General features: G+C 38.5%; 1 protein-coding gene across 1 annotated transcript in view; it reads left to right on the top strand.

Annotated features, from left to right (window-relative positions):
• The window catches only part of LOC131980538 (collagen alpha-1(XI) chain-like), a 96,192-nt gene that overhangs the window by 35,071 nt on the left and 43,272 nt on the right, over positions 1-17,849 (top strand). The window contains exons 12-31 of the mRNA XM_059344792.1: positions 2,144-2,218; positions 2,697-2,780; positions 4,493-4,549; positions 5,172-5,225; positions 5,364-5,417; positions 5,822-5,875; positions 5,991-6,044; positions 6,788-6,841; positions 6,937-6,981; positions 7,737-7,790; positions 7,898-7,942; positions 9,814-9,867; positions 11,031-11,075; positions 11,442-11,495; positions 11,591-11,635; positions 12,694-12,747; positions 12,835-12,879; positions 15,292-15,345; positions 15,441-15,548; positions 16,830-16,883. Coding sequence (XP_059200775.1) covers positions 2,144-2,218; positions 2,697-2,780; positions 4,493-4,549; positions 5,172-5,225; positions 5,364-5,417; positions 5,822-5,875; positions 5,991-6,044; positions 6,788-6,841; positions 6,937-6,981; positions 7,737-7,790; positions 7,898-7,942; positions 9,814-9,867; positions 11,031-11,075; positions 11,442-11,495; positions 11,591-11,635; positions 12,694-12,747; positions 12,835-12,879; positions 15,292-15,345; positions 15,441-15,548; positions 16,830-16,883 — 1,143 coding nt within the window. The remainder of the gene's footprint in view (positions 1-2,143; positions 2,219-2,696; positions 2,781-4,492; positions 4,550-5,171; positions 5,226-5,363; positions 5,418-5,821; positions 5,876-5,990; positions 6,045-6,787; positions 6,842-6,936; positions 6,982-7,736; positions 7,791-7,897; positions 7,943-9,813; positions 9,868-11,030; positions 11,076-11,441; positions 11,496-11,590; positions 11,636-12,693; positions 12,748-12,834; positions 12,880-15,291; positions 15,346-15,440; positions 15,549-16,829; positions 16,884-17,849) is intronic.

Here is a 17,849-nt window from a genome sequence, read left to right as displayed (position 1 = left end):
TTGCTCCAAAAGTCTCTCCCTCCTCCCTTCATTTCCTCCCATGAGAAATAGTCTTGCTAAAGGATTGACAGGGGCATTAAAAGTGACTCGTTTCTGTAGTCTTTGTGGTTTTCCGTTGCGCAGTATCCGCCTGGACTAAACGTTTGATCGGTTCATTTCTCTCATGATCACCATCTCCCTCCTTTCCACACAAACACCACTTTCCCAGCCATGTGGGACTGTCATTAACACTAGATGCCGCTATGCTGTGCTTACTATAACAGCAATGGATGGAGAGTATTTACCACCTCTGGGAAAAGGCAGATGGGAACACATGGCATCAATTTGAGCTGTCTGAGATTGCTGCACATGACAAGACTGCTAAATAGATTCTGGTTTCTCTGGGAACACTGGGTACTGCTTAGTCTTGATCCTTAAGATACGTTTTTGTCTTTATTAAATCAAAATCTGCTCTCCAGTATTCTTTAACTGTTTATTCAAACTGTCATTATTCAGGATAAGCAACTTTTTTTGCAATTATTTTGGTTTTGAATAGATTGCCATTAAATTTGGTACAGGCTTTATGGTCCCCAGAAGATAAATCCTGAAGACTTAAGTGACTTCTGGACTTTTTTTATCTGGAGCCAAAGATTTTTCAATCATCTAACAAAATTTTTTAAAGGCAAGGTTGTCTTAAGCCTCGGTCTCAGCTGTACCGTGACCTTGACCTACACCCTTGATTCCAAACAGTTGGGATGCAGTGTAAAATGTAAATAAAAACAAAATGCATTACATGAATGTATATATTTATGTAAAATACAATGTTTTGAGCAATTTGGGCATTAAATGTCATGTCTTTGTATTTCAGTGAGTTGAATGTAGGTCACAACTTTTTTTGAATCAGGGTTGTATGCTACTATAGGATGGTAACACCCCATTCTTTCCATTCCTAAGTTTGAAGTTGTTAGCAAATAATGAGCAATCTAGCCTCACTAATATCACTGAACATATATCTGCATAGGATAATCTGTAGCATGAATGTATTATTGGAACTGGATAACAGACACCTGGTGTATACGCCAAAAAAGTTGTCCTCCTTCTAGGTTTACTTCCTTATCCTATGACCCACTGAATATGCATAGTCGTGTTTCTTCTACTGGATCCGCCCACAAGTTCTTATTCGGCTCATAGACTTTACATTGTGATGACGTCACAGGATTTTAAACAGGTTTCTTCGGCTCAAGAAAAGCTTAACAAATAAAAAACCTACAAAAATTAATTCAGGAAAGAGTCATAATTGACCTAAATTCCACAATCACTTTTGTAAGCCAAACATTTAAAAAAAAATTTAAAATGAAAAATCCAGTCATCCTTTTTGTTTGTGGCATCTCACATCAGAAACAGAGAGGACACTAGCCCTAACTGAAAAAATAAAGGAACTAAATGACATGATCTCTAAACCATCAATAAAAAACAGTAAGCAAAAAATAAAATCAATGTTAATACGAAGAGCTGGTAAAATATATGGTGTCAACATACACTGTTTGCTGTGGGTATAAATTAATTAGTATTTTCACCAATTTACTTATATTAAAAAGATGTGACGATAAAGGTTTCAAAAGTCTGGAAATTTTGGTTTTAGATACCTTGAAAGCGCTTGAAAAAAAAGTATCTTTACAAACCCTGATTAAGTCGGTGATCTCCTGCAGGCAATATCCAGAGGAGTCTCCCATCATACTCTGACTGGGAGTCCATTATCTATTTGGAACATGCAGCAACAGTGCAGACTGCAGCAAAGTACCTTCTTAATGGAATTATTGTTGCAAAACAGATTAGTTGTTCAGTCTCTGCACTGTTACTGTTATTTGCTATTAATATACTTTTTTGTCTTCTTTTCAATTTGCCGAGCGTCTCCAGGCGATTATAGAGAATCGTCAGAATAATTTATTTTTATCTTACTACCCACACCTAATCTTAGTGTACAAGTCAACAACACAATAGCTGATGATTTGAATTTAATTCTTTTAGGATGTGTTTTTAACAACAATTGTTTTAAAAAGCATGTGGATTTCGTACAATTTGGTTTGCTTATTGCACATTTGAAATGAGACATAATATCTGTGTACTTAGAGAAGAATCAGCTTCTCCTCCTCTGATTCCCCAGGGTCCTCCGGGGCGTCCTGGTATTCCTGGTTCAGATGGTGTCCCTGGGCCTCCAGGTACCGTTCTGATGCTTCCAGTAAGTCCTGCCACTTTCCACAAGCCCGCTGGGCTGTCTGTCTGTCTTCTTTCTCTCACATACTGTACACCCTTCATCTCAGGCAACAGCCCGTGAACTCACTTCATTTAGTAAGTTTACCTCATAGCATCACCAGTAGGCCAAAGGATCGCAACCTTATTTTCTTTGGGTTACAAATCACTTACCTTGTAAATGTCAGCCAGTGCAATGGAGTGGAACCAGTGACTGTGGATTTGAAAGGCTTGGTGACACATATTTGTGTGAGTGTGAGTGTGTATGTGAGCTGGCGGTGCTTGCATGCCAGCATATGAGTGTGTGAATGTGTGTGTTTCTGTGGCATGCTGACAGCTTTACAGGTTTAACAAAAAAAGCATTTGAACACACACTCGCCAGGGGACACCATTAGATGTCTTAGTCTGTAAAAAGAGACAAGTCAATTTGTTTTAATTGTGTTTCTTTTGTGTTTTGTGGTTGACAGTTCCGTGCGGGTGGTGAGTCACACAAAGGACCTGTGGTTTCAGCCCAGGAAGCTCAGGCTCAGGCCATCCTTTCTCAGGCTAGGGTAAGTATGAGTGGTGAAAGTGCATCCATCTCAGTTTAGAGCATATTTACTATCATCCTGTACACCTCCCTGTACTTTCTTTAGCTGCCGATTTAATGCAGTTCAAACAAAATTGAGATTTTAATTTAAAAGGAATACGGTCAAGAAAAAAAAAAAAAAAGACATAAAATAAACATAAACAGGAGGAATCAATATTCACAAGTCCCACTCATCCTATAAATCATCTAAATCCCCAAATATGGACCCGTGTCAGTTTAGGTAGTATGTAAAGCCACACCAGATGTTCACACTCCCTCAGGGGTCCTGATACCCATAGCACTGCTGAAAAAGCGGCAGAATTATGCGGCTGTAAGCAAGGTGTGATCTATAGTAGAACACATGGAGATCATTAAATGTTGCAAAAACACTGAATATTCACACATTCACAACACTCTATGGAGCTGGAGAGCAGCCAGAACTGGTGACACGGTGTTTAGTAATGTCTTGAAAGCACTTGTCACCATTCTATATTCGTCTTTTATGCCAGTGGTTTGGCACCGAGGCAGGATTAAAAAAAGAAACCTGGCAGGAGTTGTAAGGTATTCAAAATGCAAGGAGAATTGAAGGGACAAATTGTTGAATTCTCCTTTGACCTATTTACACTCTGGAAGTGTTTCCTCACACCTGCCACAATGCAAATACGCTTACTAATATGTGTGACTAGCCTTAAAGTGGAACAGACGGAATGAATTGTTTTTCTTTTAAATTAACAAATTAGCTCATTCAGTAATCAGGCTGCAAATAAACCCCAGACAACTTTCTTGGCAGTCCAAGACTGTGGTCAACCATGAACAGGAACAAAGACCAGAGTGGTAAACTCTGAACAAGAACAAAGTATAGTTTGCACATGCTAAATTGACTTTTTATTAGTGTTTTAGTTGAGTTTTATTTTCTTTATTCTTTATTCCTTTTGGTGTTAAGCCCAGCCAGCTGAATGACTGTTGTGTCAATGTCAATTTTAACATCCATACCACATTCATTTTGCAATTTAAGAATGATCACAATAACACATAAGAATTTGCATGTGATGGTCTTTATTAAAAATAAATAAATAATGAAGCCCCGTAATTTTTTTAAAAGTTTCAGTGATCTATCAAGGGAAAACACTGCAGGTTAATTGGGTAAAACAACTTAGCTAATAGTTATATCACCTTGAAACTTCCCCAGTTGATTACTTACATTAAGACTATTATTTATTGCATTAAACGTTAATATTCAAATATGCAAATAAAGCATTATCTAATGCTAATGTTTGAATTCAGGGGAAATCTACAGATCTACAGAAGTGCGGGAAAATAAACTTCTTAATGTGTATTTTGGATGTTTTCCAGTCTAAAAGAAGACAACGTAAAATAGCCTAAAATCTCAAAATTAATCAGTGCAAGAAAAAAATATTTTTGCATGTAGCGTCTAGCCCTGAAACTATTTCCGTCAGATTGAGCACAGGCGCTCTGGATGCTAATAAACTGATAGCAAAGAGAACCTTATAACAGGCCGACATACCTGCACTTCTAATACAAATCATCCCTTATCCTATATCCCTTTGATAGAGGAGGAAATATGTTTTATACATTGAGTTTTATGTTTTATACATCGTAGATGGGTATAAAAGCAAGAGTGTTGACATTGTTAGCTGCCCAGGGGTTTATAGGTTGTTTTTGTCTGATCCACAGCTGGCGATGAGAGGTCCCCCCGGGCCAGCGGGCATGACAGGAAGATCTGGTCCTGTGGTGAGTAGCTTTTGAAAACCGTCTACACGCAAAAACACCAAACCCACTATTGATCTATTTACTGGAACATCCATTTCACAGTTGATGAAAAACACACCAGGTGATTAGGGCCTCTTCCTGTGAAGGGTTCAACTCAGCATTTGTCATTTCCTCACACACCCATGCTTGCGTGTCCCTCTTCCCTATCTGTCTGTGAGCAGATTTTCATTCCTTCAGACACATGGCTTTAAGCTTGAATGATTGAAAATAACAATATTTTTTTATTTAGATTTGGTAGGTTATTTATTAGGACATAATCTCTCTCACATTCATTAAAAACTGATAATAGAAGAAGCTTTCCTCTTGTTATGGGGGTGTCTTCATGTCTTCTGCTAACAGCACAAGAATGTTGCATAGATCCTGTAGCTCTCTGAGAAGTTTTGTACAAAGATAAGATGCTCCAGGAGGTCTTTCTGTTGCGTATTCACAATCCAAGTTTACAAAATTACATCATGCATGCTTGGATTTGCATTAGATTCTTGGTCAACCTAGATCATTCTGGTTTCCAAACCAAATGATAGGATTACAAAACCTTTGGCAGACATGTTAATTCATTAAATCTCTGTGTTATCATTTTTAATAGGGAAGTCCTGGTTCTGCCGGACTTAAAGGTGACGGTGGCGACTCTGGACCACAGGTAAGAAGTTGTCATTTAGTTTAACTCCTCTTTGTGCATTAAGCCTTTTCTACATTTCAACATAAAGAAATTGTAACATAAATAATGTTTTTTATGTTAAAGTTTTGTCTAAAACATTCATATGTGTGTTCCCCATAGGGACCCAGAGGTCTTCAGGGTGCAACTGGTCCACCAGGAAAAGCAGGAAAGAGGGTAAGAGTTCTTTCCAACGAGCCACAACCAGAATGATTTTTATACTTTATTACATTTTTATTCATCTGTTCCGGAGCAACACTGCATTGCAAAAGAAATTAAGTTTACATTCCAGAATTTCTAATATTTCATGCCAACAATAGTGCAAGGATCGATGCTACAGTGCCCAAAAAGAAGAGCCTGTCTAGTTTCAAACATGGCCCTTTTTCAAATAAGTCAGCTGCACTCAATAACTGTCTGTGCGTGTTGTGTAAATTCTGTAAGTCATGTTTATTTAACTATAAACTAGTTAGAAAAACGATAGCATCTTCCCTTTGTCTGTTTTCCAGAAGCATCAAAGATAATTAAATATTTTTCTAATGTGATTTCCATGTAGTCTGACATGATATTTGCGTGTCCTCCAGGGTCGTAATGGAGCCGACGGTGCTCGAGGAATGCCAGGAGAGGCAGGCACCAAGGTAGAGCACACACCACGTTATCCAATAAGCCAGAGAGAGTCTGTGGGATGCATTTGAATAGTTTCTCTGCCGAAGTGATAAATAGAGATAACAACTTGTTACTGTGCTGTTGCAGGGCGACAGAGGTTTTGACGGCCTCCCTGGTCTTCCTGGAGAAAAAGGACATAGAGTAAGTATGTGGAGAGAGAATTCTGGCTTTCGGTGACTGAACAAGGTCAGAGGACAAACAAACATTAAAGGCTTCTATCTGTCTCCTAAAATAAGATCCTACAGTCTGTTATTTCTAGTCCACAAAAAAAATCCCCACTGATCAGAGTCATTGCCGCCCTGCACCCTATCGTTACAGCAGCATCAGGGCTGATTGGTAGCTCAAAGGTCACCTCCCATCCATCTCGTGTACATGCCAGTGTTGACAGATATGAATTCTGAACCAGTGGAACTCATTAGGGCGTTTGACCCACTTATGAAATGTGGGACCGACTCCAGAACCACTTTGGCTGCATTTAACCAGGCCTGGAGGCGAATGAGGAGTGCTGACTTTGGTGTTTGTGGAATTTGGGCCTGCATAGAAAGCCTGCCTAAAGAGAGAGAGCAGAGATCACAGAGGGTATTTCTGGACAGGCTTTCATGCCTTATTCTATACTGAGTAATTACAGGGCCAAAAGAGGTAGGCCAGTCCTTATAGAGCACTATGAATAGCGGAAACCGTATAGTTCCGTGCCAATTGTGGTGTACTTTAGATTAAAGGCGCTCTTTTAAACATTGTTCCTCTATGTTTTGTAAATTATTGACCCCGATATCATACTTTTACATGAAGGTTTTTTTCTTTAAGCAGCAGGGATCAAGCTTGTGGACTCTCTTGTTACCGCCCACTGTTTAGTGATATTCCTTTCCTGTGATCTTCCTCTTCAGGGAGAACATGGATCTACAGGCCCTCCAGGACCTCCAGGAGAGGATGGCCCCAGAGTAAGTAGTCACAATAAAACCTATCCGTGCCTCCCAAAAGGCTTAAATAATATCCTGCTTCCTTCATAACACATGATTTCTCTTTCAATCCAAAGGGTGAAGATGGCCAGGTTGGACAGAGAGGTGTGGCTGGCGAGAGTGTAAGTGAGATTTGTATTATCTGATCAGACAGGATTTAACAATTTTATGTGGAAAAAGATTTTTTTTTTTAAAAGATGTGTGGCCATCATGTTGCTGATTTCCTTTGCTTAAACAGGCCTGATCCCGTCATTCCTTCCTCGACTTTCATTTTGGCGATTATTTAAACGCACAGCCTTGCCCTCCTCTCCTCTTGCAACTGTAGCGACATTCCTGTCTGCACGGACCATTGCGTTTGTAATCTCGACCTTGCCGAGACAGAATGGCTCTGAATAATAGATCAGAAAATAGAACCGGGAAATGTGTTGTTCTGTCATTACTCATGAGAAACTGCCTTTTCCTGCCCGGTTCAGTTCAAATGGACCATAGAGTAGCATGAGTAACTGTTGCATGAGAAATGGTTGCTCTGTGTCATACTCAAAACAGCGTTGTCCTTTTAAAGAAATTGTTGCACCGCATTTCATCACACACGCTGTCAATTAGCTGAACGAGCACAGTTAATGCAAATGATTTTAAGTGCATGACTTAAGATGTTGAGATAAGAAACTTTAATGCTCACTGCCTGAATACACCTGCAGTTACCATATGTGACCACAAGGGGTCAGTATTTTACACACTTAAGTCAAACCGGTTTTAAGGATTAGATGTCCAATTTATCGCCTTCTTATTTCTAACCACAACGCACAGTTTCATGCAAAATAACACAAATGTTTTTCAGTATAATTGTCTTTAACTTGTAATTTATCTTGATATACAGGGACCTCGAGGTTTGCTTGGCCCCAGAGGGTCTGCAGGTCCTGGAGGCCAGCGTGTAAGTACACCTACTACAGTATATCACTTCATTCTGATACTATTTGTTTTTTGTGTTCCAGCTCAGCAGGATGGTGACTTTAATTGTCATATTTCTCATCTGTTTAGGGTCTTCCTGGACTTGATGGGCAAGCTGGTCCCAAAGGAAACATGGTGAGAAATATTAATATTTTGCTCGTTTTTAAACTGACCAGTGAGAGTACAAAGCTGATTGTTAGAAAGTGAGTGTTACAGCAAATATTTGTCAGGACCACCTCGGCAATCAGTATGTAATTTGGCGTGCTTGAGGCCGATTGCGTGTCAGCGACCTTTTACTCCTGCATAGAAGGGGCCATAGATCTTTTGCTGATTAGAGATGGTAGATGGAGACGGGGGGTTACTTATCATAGTTGTCAGACCTTTTCCATAAACTACAAAGTCTGCTGAGTTAACAGGCCGTGATGACGAGGCCTCAAGCTTTAGTAAGGGATGAAACAGAAAAAGGCCTGTCTGTGCATTCAGCTTCCTGGAGGGTCTCAGTGGGATGTTTGAATGAGGGTAACATATCATTGGTCAAGACAGCTGGACAAGCCCACATGTTGTCTGTGGTCACTGAGTCACTGAGCTGAGGAAATAAGCAGCTGTTGAAGGGACAAAAACAATAGGAAAATGGTATGCTTCTCATGAATTTCGCCAAAGTTAGTATTGATCTTGGCATATTCTAAAAAAATCAAAGCAGAGCACTTGAAAGTATCCGCAGTAGTTAAGCTTCCCAAAGGGTTTATAAAACCTTAAGATGTTCGCACCAGCCTCTAACATATGGATGCTTTTAAGACATCCTTTACAAGGCAAAAACCCAAATGTTTTTACTCACTACATTTGGATCTTTAGACAAATGCCCAACTTTGCATTTTGCACTCAAGGCCCTGCTAGCAACCTCAGTCAGCTCTGAATCCAGCTTTTGTTTTTAGTGTTTGTTGTAACAGCTGGAGAAGAACTGCCTCACAAGGCTCTTGTCTGTTTTTGTATATGTTTGGTTTGTGACACACTAATTCTCAGCAGGGATACCAAACAGCCCACCATTCCAGTTTGTCTCATTAGCCTTAATCCATACCCAGATGGCTGTGTAGCCCCACAGCGTGTATTTAGAGAAAGCTGTGTCTCATAGCCAAACTCAGATTCTGACCAGCCACCACATTTTCAGGCTGGCTTTGATAGAAACTAAGCATAACTTTGAATAAGGCCAGAAAACAGACTGCTCTGTTGCATGAGCCAGTGTATCTTATTTCTCCCCAATATTTGGACTTTTTTGTTCCACATTCTTGATATAGATTGGATAAAACCAATTCATGCAGTTTATGCAAGCAAGGTCACCCAAAGGTTTCACCTTACCCAGTACTAGGGTTGTAAAGGTCTACTGAGGTGTACTTTTTTTAATTCAAGGGTAATTGGAAGTGATAATTATAATGATGATAATAATTGTGTATGAGTCTGATCTATTACCAGCCCGACCCAGCTTTGATTTAGGTTTGCTCACAGCCCATATTCAGAAATTGTGCCTTTAAACGAGCTGGACTTTTGTGAGGTAGTGATGTCACAACTTCACATTATATGAGTAAAAAGTCCCGCTACTGCCCTTCACTGGCTGCAATGATGGTGCAGAGACACATTGAGAGTGCAGATGCTGGGCTTTTTTTAGAAGGATTTAAAGTAATAGCCGATAAAATGAAAAATTTCTTACAGAGGGTGAATACAGATATATATGAGACAGACGGTATGAGAAAAACAATATGTTTCTTAACATTAAAGCATGGTAACATGTTCTAGTAGAACCTCAAAATATGAGAATTAACCTGAAAAAAAGCACAATATGTCCCCTTTAAATTACTATTTTACTGTATTCATCTAAATTATTTGAATTCTTTGGAAATATTGATTCTTTCTGAATAGTTGTTCGGATTAAAAGCACACAATCTAATACATTAAAGGGAATTCAGCAATTGGAAATATTAACATTATTACTTCTTTTCGCTTGTTTTTCCCAGGGTCCACAAGGAGAGCCTGGGCCTCCTGGGCAACAGGGTATGCCTGGTCCACATGTAAGTTTCTTTTCTTTCCACCCTTTATCTCTTTTTTTTCTAACCTTATCTGATCTCCCATTTCCTCTCTCTTGCTCAATCTCTTCTTCCTCTCTTGTCACTTCTGTTCATCCCGGTGCTTTCTGCCTCAGTCTCTCCTTTTCATGCTCCGTCCTTGTTGCAATGATCATTGTGCAACTGGGAGTACTATGAACTAAGATGCTCACTCACACTCCTGTTTTCTTAATCAAACGTTCTCAGACTCATTTTTCTTTTGCTTTACTTCACTTTTTCTTTCTTTCGATCCTTCATTCCTTCACTGGCAGCTACTCTCAGAGGCATTTCCTTAAAACTGACACCAAAATAGAGCAAGGACTTTACAAGTGTTCACTAACATTGTTTTTCTGTAGCCACATAGAAGAAAAACATCCACTCTGTCCTGCTGAGATGAGACATATTGTAATAATTTGATAGCACTTAACCCGATTATATTGTCCAGTTGGTGGCAGAGTGGAAAATATTCCATTTTGGAGTCATCTCTAATACAAAACAGTGCACCCAATATTGTAGCCAGGGCTAAATGACCACTGCCAGGTGAGATTTTCAGCCCTGCTGACGCTCAGAGCCTGGACAGGATGGCGTCATTCCCCTGGAAAGTTTTAGTAGAGACCTATCCTGATGGTATACAGGTTGAATAAATAGCTTCATTTTACTTAAACCTGGCCGGAGGCTGATTGATGCCTTTCAGCAAAAGCATTGGCCCATAGAAAAATAACACAGCTCGCTTATTTTAACTGCTAATAACTTTTTTATTCTTCACTGGGTGAATTCTCAAGACATCTACAAGATGTGTCACTTTAGAATGACTGTAGAAACTCACTTTACATAGCTGTATGAATAGATCTGAACACATTTGAATAAGCAGCATGAAGTGGCTGAGCGTCAAAAGTAAATGGCTGGAACTGTAGAAGGAAGCAGATTAATATATAACAAAATAAGCAAATGTCAGATGCAGCACACAGTAAAAAATAAGCTATTGCCTTTCCAAAATTAACAAAACAGGTGTCATTTCCCCCCAAATACACCACTTCATTTTGCATCAGTATCATGTACGCCTGGTTATGGAAAAAGACTCAAATGTGGCTGCCTGCTCTAATAACAGACCTATCTCCATTGTCTTTCAGGGTCTTATTGGTCCTCAAGGTCCGATCGGGCCTCCTGGTGATAAAGTAAGTAAAAAGGGAGCCCAGTCGCCCGTTCAGTCCTCCCACCACAACTCTCTGCTCTCCCGATAAGTGACTGTTTCAGTCCTTATAAGACCTCATAAGTGATTCTGCAGATATACTGCTGTCTGAGCTATAGGCCTTTACTGGGCCTTCTGAATGCTAAAACACACACACACACACAATATACATATCACCATATGACTTCTTCTGCATAAGCACTTACTTTGTCTAACTGAAAGTATTTTATTAGTGGTTTTGTGGATATTTAATAAGATTTCAAGCAGATGAACCTTTGGCAGTCTTCACACAGATGATGTAGTATGCATCTTTTGTCCATTTAACTTCGATCTTCTTTATTTTTATTTATAGGGACCTCAAGGGAAACAAGGCTTGGCTGGCCTGGGTGGTGCTGATGGCCCTCCTGTAAGTAACACAACTGACTGCTTTTTTTATTTTCACACAATTCAGTCAAAAACGGACAAGATGATCAACTGTTAATGAATGGATTTCTTTTACAGGGTCACCCAGGAAAAGAAGGTCCTGCAGGCGAGAAAGGAGCAAGCGTAAGTATAATGTAGTTAAATGTTTACAATGCATAGACTCATACAAAAGTAATCCCCCTCAATCATCACGTATGACACACTGGAAGTATATGGGGGCGTGAGTATCTACATAGACTCTGCTGTCTTCCTGTATTTTCTCTTTTCTTATTATTTTGCTGTGTTCAAGACATTTACGGGGGTCAGAAAAGAGCTTTTGGGCCCCATGTGGGTGTGTAACACCAGCCAATAACAGCATGCAGGGCGTGTAGCCCGGTTTCAATCCCAGGATTTTAGCTTTTAGCACCTATATGATTTAAAACAGCCGTATATGATGAATGATGATGGGATGAAATGGGTTCTTACAAATTGTGTAATTACGATGATTCTTCAAATGTGTCACTACACAGGGGAAAGGCTCGCTCTGGCAGGCTTTGCAATTAAATAAATTTAGCATTTGTTAAGCCAATATAGTGTGCCGGAAGGTTTAATATAACCACACAGTTTAGATGATATCTGCTAAATGTCTCAAAATATATAAAAAAAACAAGTTGAGCTACTCATTCTTTCTTGTGATTGGCTACTCTTTTGAGTTTCTGCAACTGCCTCTTTGTTCTATGTGGCAAACTGCAATTAAGCTGGCACCAAAAAATACACTATAAATTAAAGCCTGAGTCAGTGTAGAGATAGAGAAAAAAATACTGATTATTTTAACACATGGTGATCATAAAGTTATTTTTACAATAGATATATGAGAAAAATAATTCAAATCATGCATTTATTTCTAACATGTATTTGATTTAATCTATTTGGCTTGGTTTTATTCCTCATGAAGTTTATTGCAAGTAAAATAATTGGAATTCTCCTTTCCTTTGCCAATTGACATTTCCTCCCACACACTAAAAAATTAAAGATGTGCATCAGCCTTCACAGTCAATAAAAACATTGGGATATCATTGGAATTAAATCAAAAAATCTCTTGTGAAGTTATCTAACACAGCAGGAAATCATTACAATAGACGTTGATGCATACTAATGCCACCTTACTTCAACAATCACTTAAATTTTTTTGCATCTTTTAGGGTCATCCTGGTCCTATGGGATCCATCGGCTACCCCGGGCCTCGTGGTGTGAAAGTAAGCGATATCTTAGCATAAACCCTTCAATGATACATTTCCATTTTCCCTGAATTCCATCCTCACTCTATTGTCCTCTCTCCCCAGGGTGCTGAGGGAATTAGAGGCCTTAAAGGTGGCAAAGGAGAAAAGGTAAACACCCCTCCGCTCTCCTCTCTTTCCCCAACATGATTGACAGATGTCATTCCTCTAAAAATGGACCCATCACAGCTGAAATTCCCTCTCAAATGGGGCTTCCTTGCAATCCAGCAAGTGGAAAAAACTCTTTAAGGGCCCATCAGGCTGGCAGTTAAGTCCTCATGCCACTGAGCTGAAATGGAGTGTGGAACATTAAACTAGAATGAGGCTGTTTGTCGGGCTGTTTCACTGCAGATTGATCTGTTGCCATTGTTTTCTTGGATCGGGTGGTTTAACGTAGCCTGTTGCTACCTCAGTGCCACTGGAAAAATCTCCCACTTTATTGTCAGGAAATTGAAGCTCTTCGGAGATTACCTCAAAACACTGAGCATGTTGTTAAATGATCTTCTACTTTGATACTTCTGTCTTACATAAAATCCTATGGGACACATATTCTACCAGTCTCAAGTCATACATCACGTTATATGCTTATCATGTTTTATTGTATTATGAGTTATTGTCTTCATGTTAGAAAATATGTCAGAATATTGGCCTCAGTTTATAATTTGTAGAGGACACAGGCATCCTGTGTTGGAAAAGGATGAAAACTGCATTCTGAAGTTTAACCACCAGATGTCAGTAGAACAACAGTGTGAGAGAGAGAAAGTTCAAAACTGCTTCTGCTGATGCTTCATTTAAGTGGCCACTAGGTGTCAGTATTAAACTATAATCAGGCACCCTAATACTGTAGACTGCCACACTACTACCAAGGCTGTCATGTTGAACTTTCACTATGACTTTAAGTAGTTTTGCCAGTATTCCTCTGCATTTTTTGCTATTCAGCTCAGTTCAATAAATCTTTTAGTATCCTTATTCTGGTGCTGCATGAAAAACAAAAAAAGAAGGGGAGAAGTGTACTGTACATATGATAACAACAATTACACATCAACGAAATGTAATAAGAAACATACTGTGCATATGGTAGCAACAAAGACACTACAAACATCAAGTAAGAGCAAAGATGAGTGAAAAGGTGCAAATAACAGAATGCACAATAATAATATGTGGACTATAGTTCATGATTTATGGCAGCATTGCTTTGATCTCTGGAGCTCCTGAGCCTAAGAACCTTATACCTGCACCCAGAGGGCAGGAGGTGGAACTCCTGGTGTGAGCCGTGGGGTGGCTTGGTCAGGGAGAAGGCTGCCTTTCAGACCACGTGTCCATAATCAAAGATGGAGACCACTCTGTGTAGCTTCCTCTTACTCCACCAGCTACAGGTGGTGCAACCCAGATTCCAAGAAAGTTGAGACATTTGTGTCAAACTTAAATAAAAACAAACATGCATCAAATTCAAAACACAAGTTTGACCATGAAATATATTATCTATGTACAGTTTTGAATTCAATATATATATATATGTATATATATATATATATATATATATATACTCCCAACTGTGTGGCAATCTGGGTTATAACTTAACTATAACTTTCATATTTGCTCATTATAACCTAATAATCTATTAAAAATAAATAAATAATAATGTTCCTCCACCTCCTAGATCTCCTATGGCATAGTGAAAACAACCAGTCAACTGTCTCACAAGGCAGCACTGATCAAATACGAATTCTGTTACTGCATTTAATATTTCTCGCCTCAAATGTTTCCAAAAACATATTTTGCTGTACTGTTTAGTTGTAAAATAAGAACGTTTTCTCCTAACTTGGCTCAACTGTTTTGAACTTGGCAGTGAGGTCACAAACTTTCTCATTTTACAGCTAAACAAAACACTAAAATATTTTTCTGAAAACATGAGAAACAGGCCATGCAGTAACACAATCTTGATTCACATGTGATCAGCACCAACTAGCTTAACCATTTGACTGCAGTTCACATGCAGTGATTGACATGATTGACAGCTGCGTTAAGGACTACTTGTCTCTGATTGTTTTTCATTTTTAGGCGTGGTGGATCCTTGCCAATGTAATTAGATAACCTATGAAAAAAATTATCTTCATATACTACTCTCAAAAAGTTATTTAGTTATAAAATTACCAACTGAACCTTTAATGTTCCAGACCAGCATATCAGGACAAAAGTAAAAACTGATTCAATAAAAGATCCATAAAAAAGAGTCATAACCGTTTTGTCCTCATTAAAAGACTTTAGCTGCCGCAATAAAAACACTCTTTGTTGTGCTCTGGAGTAGAGGGCATTTGTGTTGTCCTCACATTGCAGCTTGCCGGCCATGATTGTGCCCGGGTATTTCTAGGTGCTAACAATCTTAACTGTTATCTGCTGTGACACTTTGAGATGGAATGGGTGGGTTTTTGCTATTTGAAGTATTTTACGTATCTCTTTTGCCTCTGTGATACTCGATAAAACACATGGCTCTTAACAGCTTTTTATCTCCTTCATCTTCAGGGAGAGGATGGATTCCCTGGCTTCAAAGGTGACATGGGCCTCAAGGGTGACAAGGTGAAACATCATCTCCGAAGAGAATACTGATGTTTGCAGTAGCAGAGAGTGATAGGTCTGGACAGATAATGACACTGTTTACATTTGTTTTCAAGGGGGAGTCCGGAGTTTTAGGAGTCAGAGGAGAGGACGGCCCCGAGGGCCCCAAAGGCAAGTCAGGACCCAACGGAGAATCAGGACCCATAGGATTAGCTGGAGAAAAGGTAAATATTCAATAGCTGAATTTTTATTTCATTTTCAATAATGTGTTTAATTGACATGCTGATGTTCAAGTTTATTGTATAGCGTAACTACAAACGTACTTTACACTGTGATAAAAGATAAAATAATTGATGTATATGTATGCATATATATATATATATATATATATATATAGAGAGAGAGAGAGAGAGAGAGAGAGAGAGAGAGAGAGAGAGACAGAGAGACAGAGTTTCAGTGCCTTTGTTTTTGTCCAGAACCAGACCAGGATTAAGACTGCTCTTTGCTCACAGTAATAGGAGTCTAATAACAGATGTATTCAATGAACTGGAAAGAAACCAGTCTGAAAAGGGGGTTTACTAAAGTTTTGCAGCTGTCTCGATCACACTGAAGTTTAGATTTTTCTCGTCCTCCCTTTAGCTCTACAACAGTCCCATTTAATTGGCTTATGCTGCCAACATTTCTCCATGGAGCTTTGATCTTGCTGTATGTTTCTTCATGGTGCTGCAGTGTTAATACTCTAACAAAAAATGTGTTTAAGGGTTACAGGGTTTTTTTTTGCAGGTTCAAGTTAAAGGATTGAAATAGAATTGATGAATTTGAACAGAAATAATTGTTCCTAACTGTAGAGTTTTGATCAATTCACTGTTTTCTTACAGTTCATACAGTTTGATTCAGCTATTTTGTGTGTTAAATGAGTTCATATAAACACTGTAATGATCTTAGACAAATTATTTATGCGTAAAGAAAAAGGGGGAAACTTCTTGCTCTAAACCCCATTAGCAAGTATTTTTCAACCATTTTACTCAAATTTAAATCACCATTTGCCACACAGATGAGCTACTTTTCAATGCTACTTTATCTTTATTAATAATTCATTTTATATTTTGCTGACATTCACATCCTGATTTGCTTAAAACTAGTGCAACAGTGCATTAAAAGTACAAATTACCAGCACTAGCGTCAGAAATATTGGATTCATAATAAAAAAAATAGAATTAGTTTAAAAGCACACGGGATAATTACATCAGATTCCGTGTACCTTTTTATGACCATACACTATAATGACCAAAATGGACTCACATTTGGGTGAAAAGCCTCTGCACGGATGATGTCATGTTCATAAACATGATATTAAAATATATCCCACACCAGAAGTAAAACTTTATGCTTATAAGTTTATTGCTTTCCGCAACGCTCCTGTGAACTTTACTGCAGTCTCCCAACGACGTCTCCGATGACACAATGAGAATTCATCATCTTTGTTGTTTTTTGCTCCTTTTTAGGGAAAACTTGGAGTCCCTGGATTGCCTGGATACCCTGGCCGACAAGGCTCCAAGGTGTGTAATGAGAGTTACAATGCAGTCTAGTGATCAATGCAGAGGAATTCTTACTGTGCGTGCCTCCGCTCCACTGGGAGGTCAGGGCCGGCTGCAGTGTTCAGTGTCAAAAGCAGATCAACAGAGGAGATGTTTACAACCTCAGTGAAGTGAAGCGATGAAGGACGATCTGTGTGCTCACTCGCTACTCTGCCTTTTCAGTGTGAAAATATCATGTGTGTGCACACAATGCATGTTTATACATACATAAATGTACACTGATTCTCTCAGTGACTGGACTCATGCACACAGAATATTAAATTTTATGCCTTTGATCAAAAAAGGACAATATAATATTCCTACTAAGCTGTTATTGCTAATGAAAATTAATATTACATGTACATATACAGTACAGGCCAAAAGTTTGGACACACCTTCTCATTCAATGCGTTTCCTTTATTTTCATGACTATTGACATTGTAAATTCATTAAAACTATGAATGAACACATGTGGAATTATGTGCTTAACAAAAAAGTGTGAAATAACTGAAAACATGTCTTATATTCTAGTAAGCAAAGTTAATGGCTACTTTGAGGAATCTAAAATACAAGACATGTTTTCAGTTATTTCACATTTTTTTTGTTAAGTACATAATTCCATATGTGTTCATTCATAGTTTTGATGCCTTCAGTGAGAATCTACAATGTAAATATTCATGAAAATAAAGAAAAACGCATTGAATGAGAAGGTGTGTCCAAACTTTTGGCCTGTACTGTATATATATATATATATATATATATATATATATATATATATATATATATATATATATATATATATATATAGTAATAATATTTTAATATTCAGAATATTCAATAATATATGAATATTCAGAATATTCAAAAGCAGGTGTGCTTTACTTGTGAGAGAATTACCTGCTGTTTAATCCCCAATTAAAACGCATATTCCAAATGCGTAAGAATGCA

Source organism: Centropristis striata, chromosome 11 (assembly GCF_030273125.1).
Source record: "Centropristis striata isolate RG_2023a ecotype Rhode Island chromosome 11, C.striata_1.0, whole genome shotgun sequence".
Classification (NCBI taxonomy): domain Eukaryota; kingdom Metazoa; phylum Chordata; class Actinopteri; order Perciformes; family Serranidae; genus Centropristis; species Centropristis striata.
Note: the sequence above shows the minus strand (reverse complement) of the source record. Positions and strands in the feature narration are given on the sequence as shown.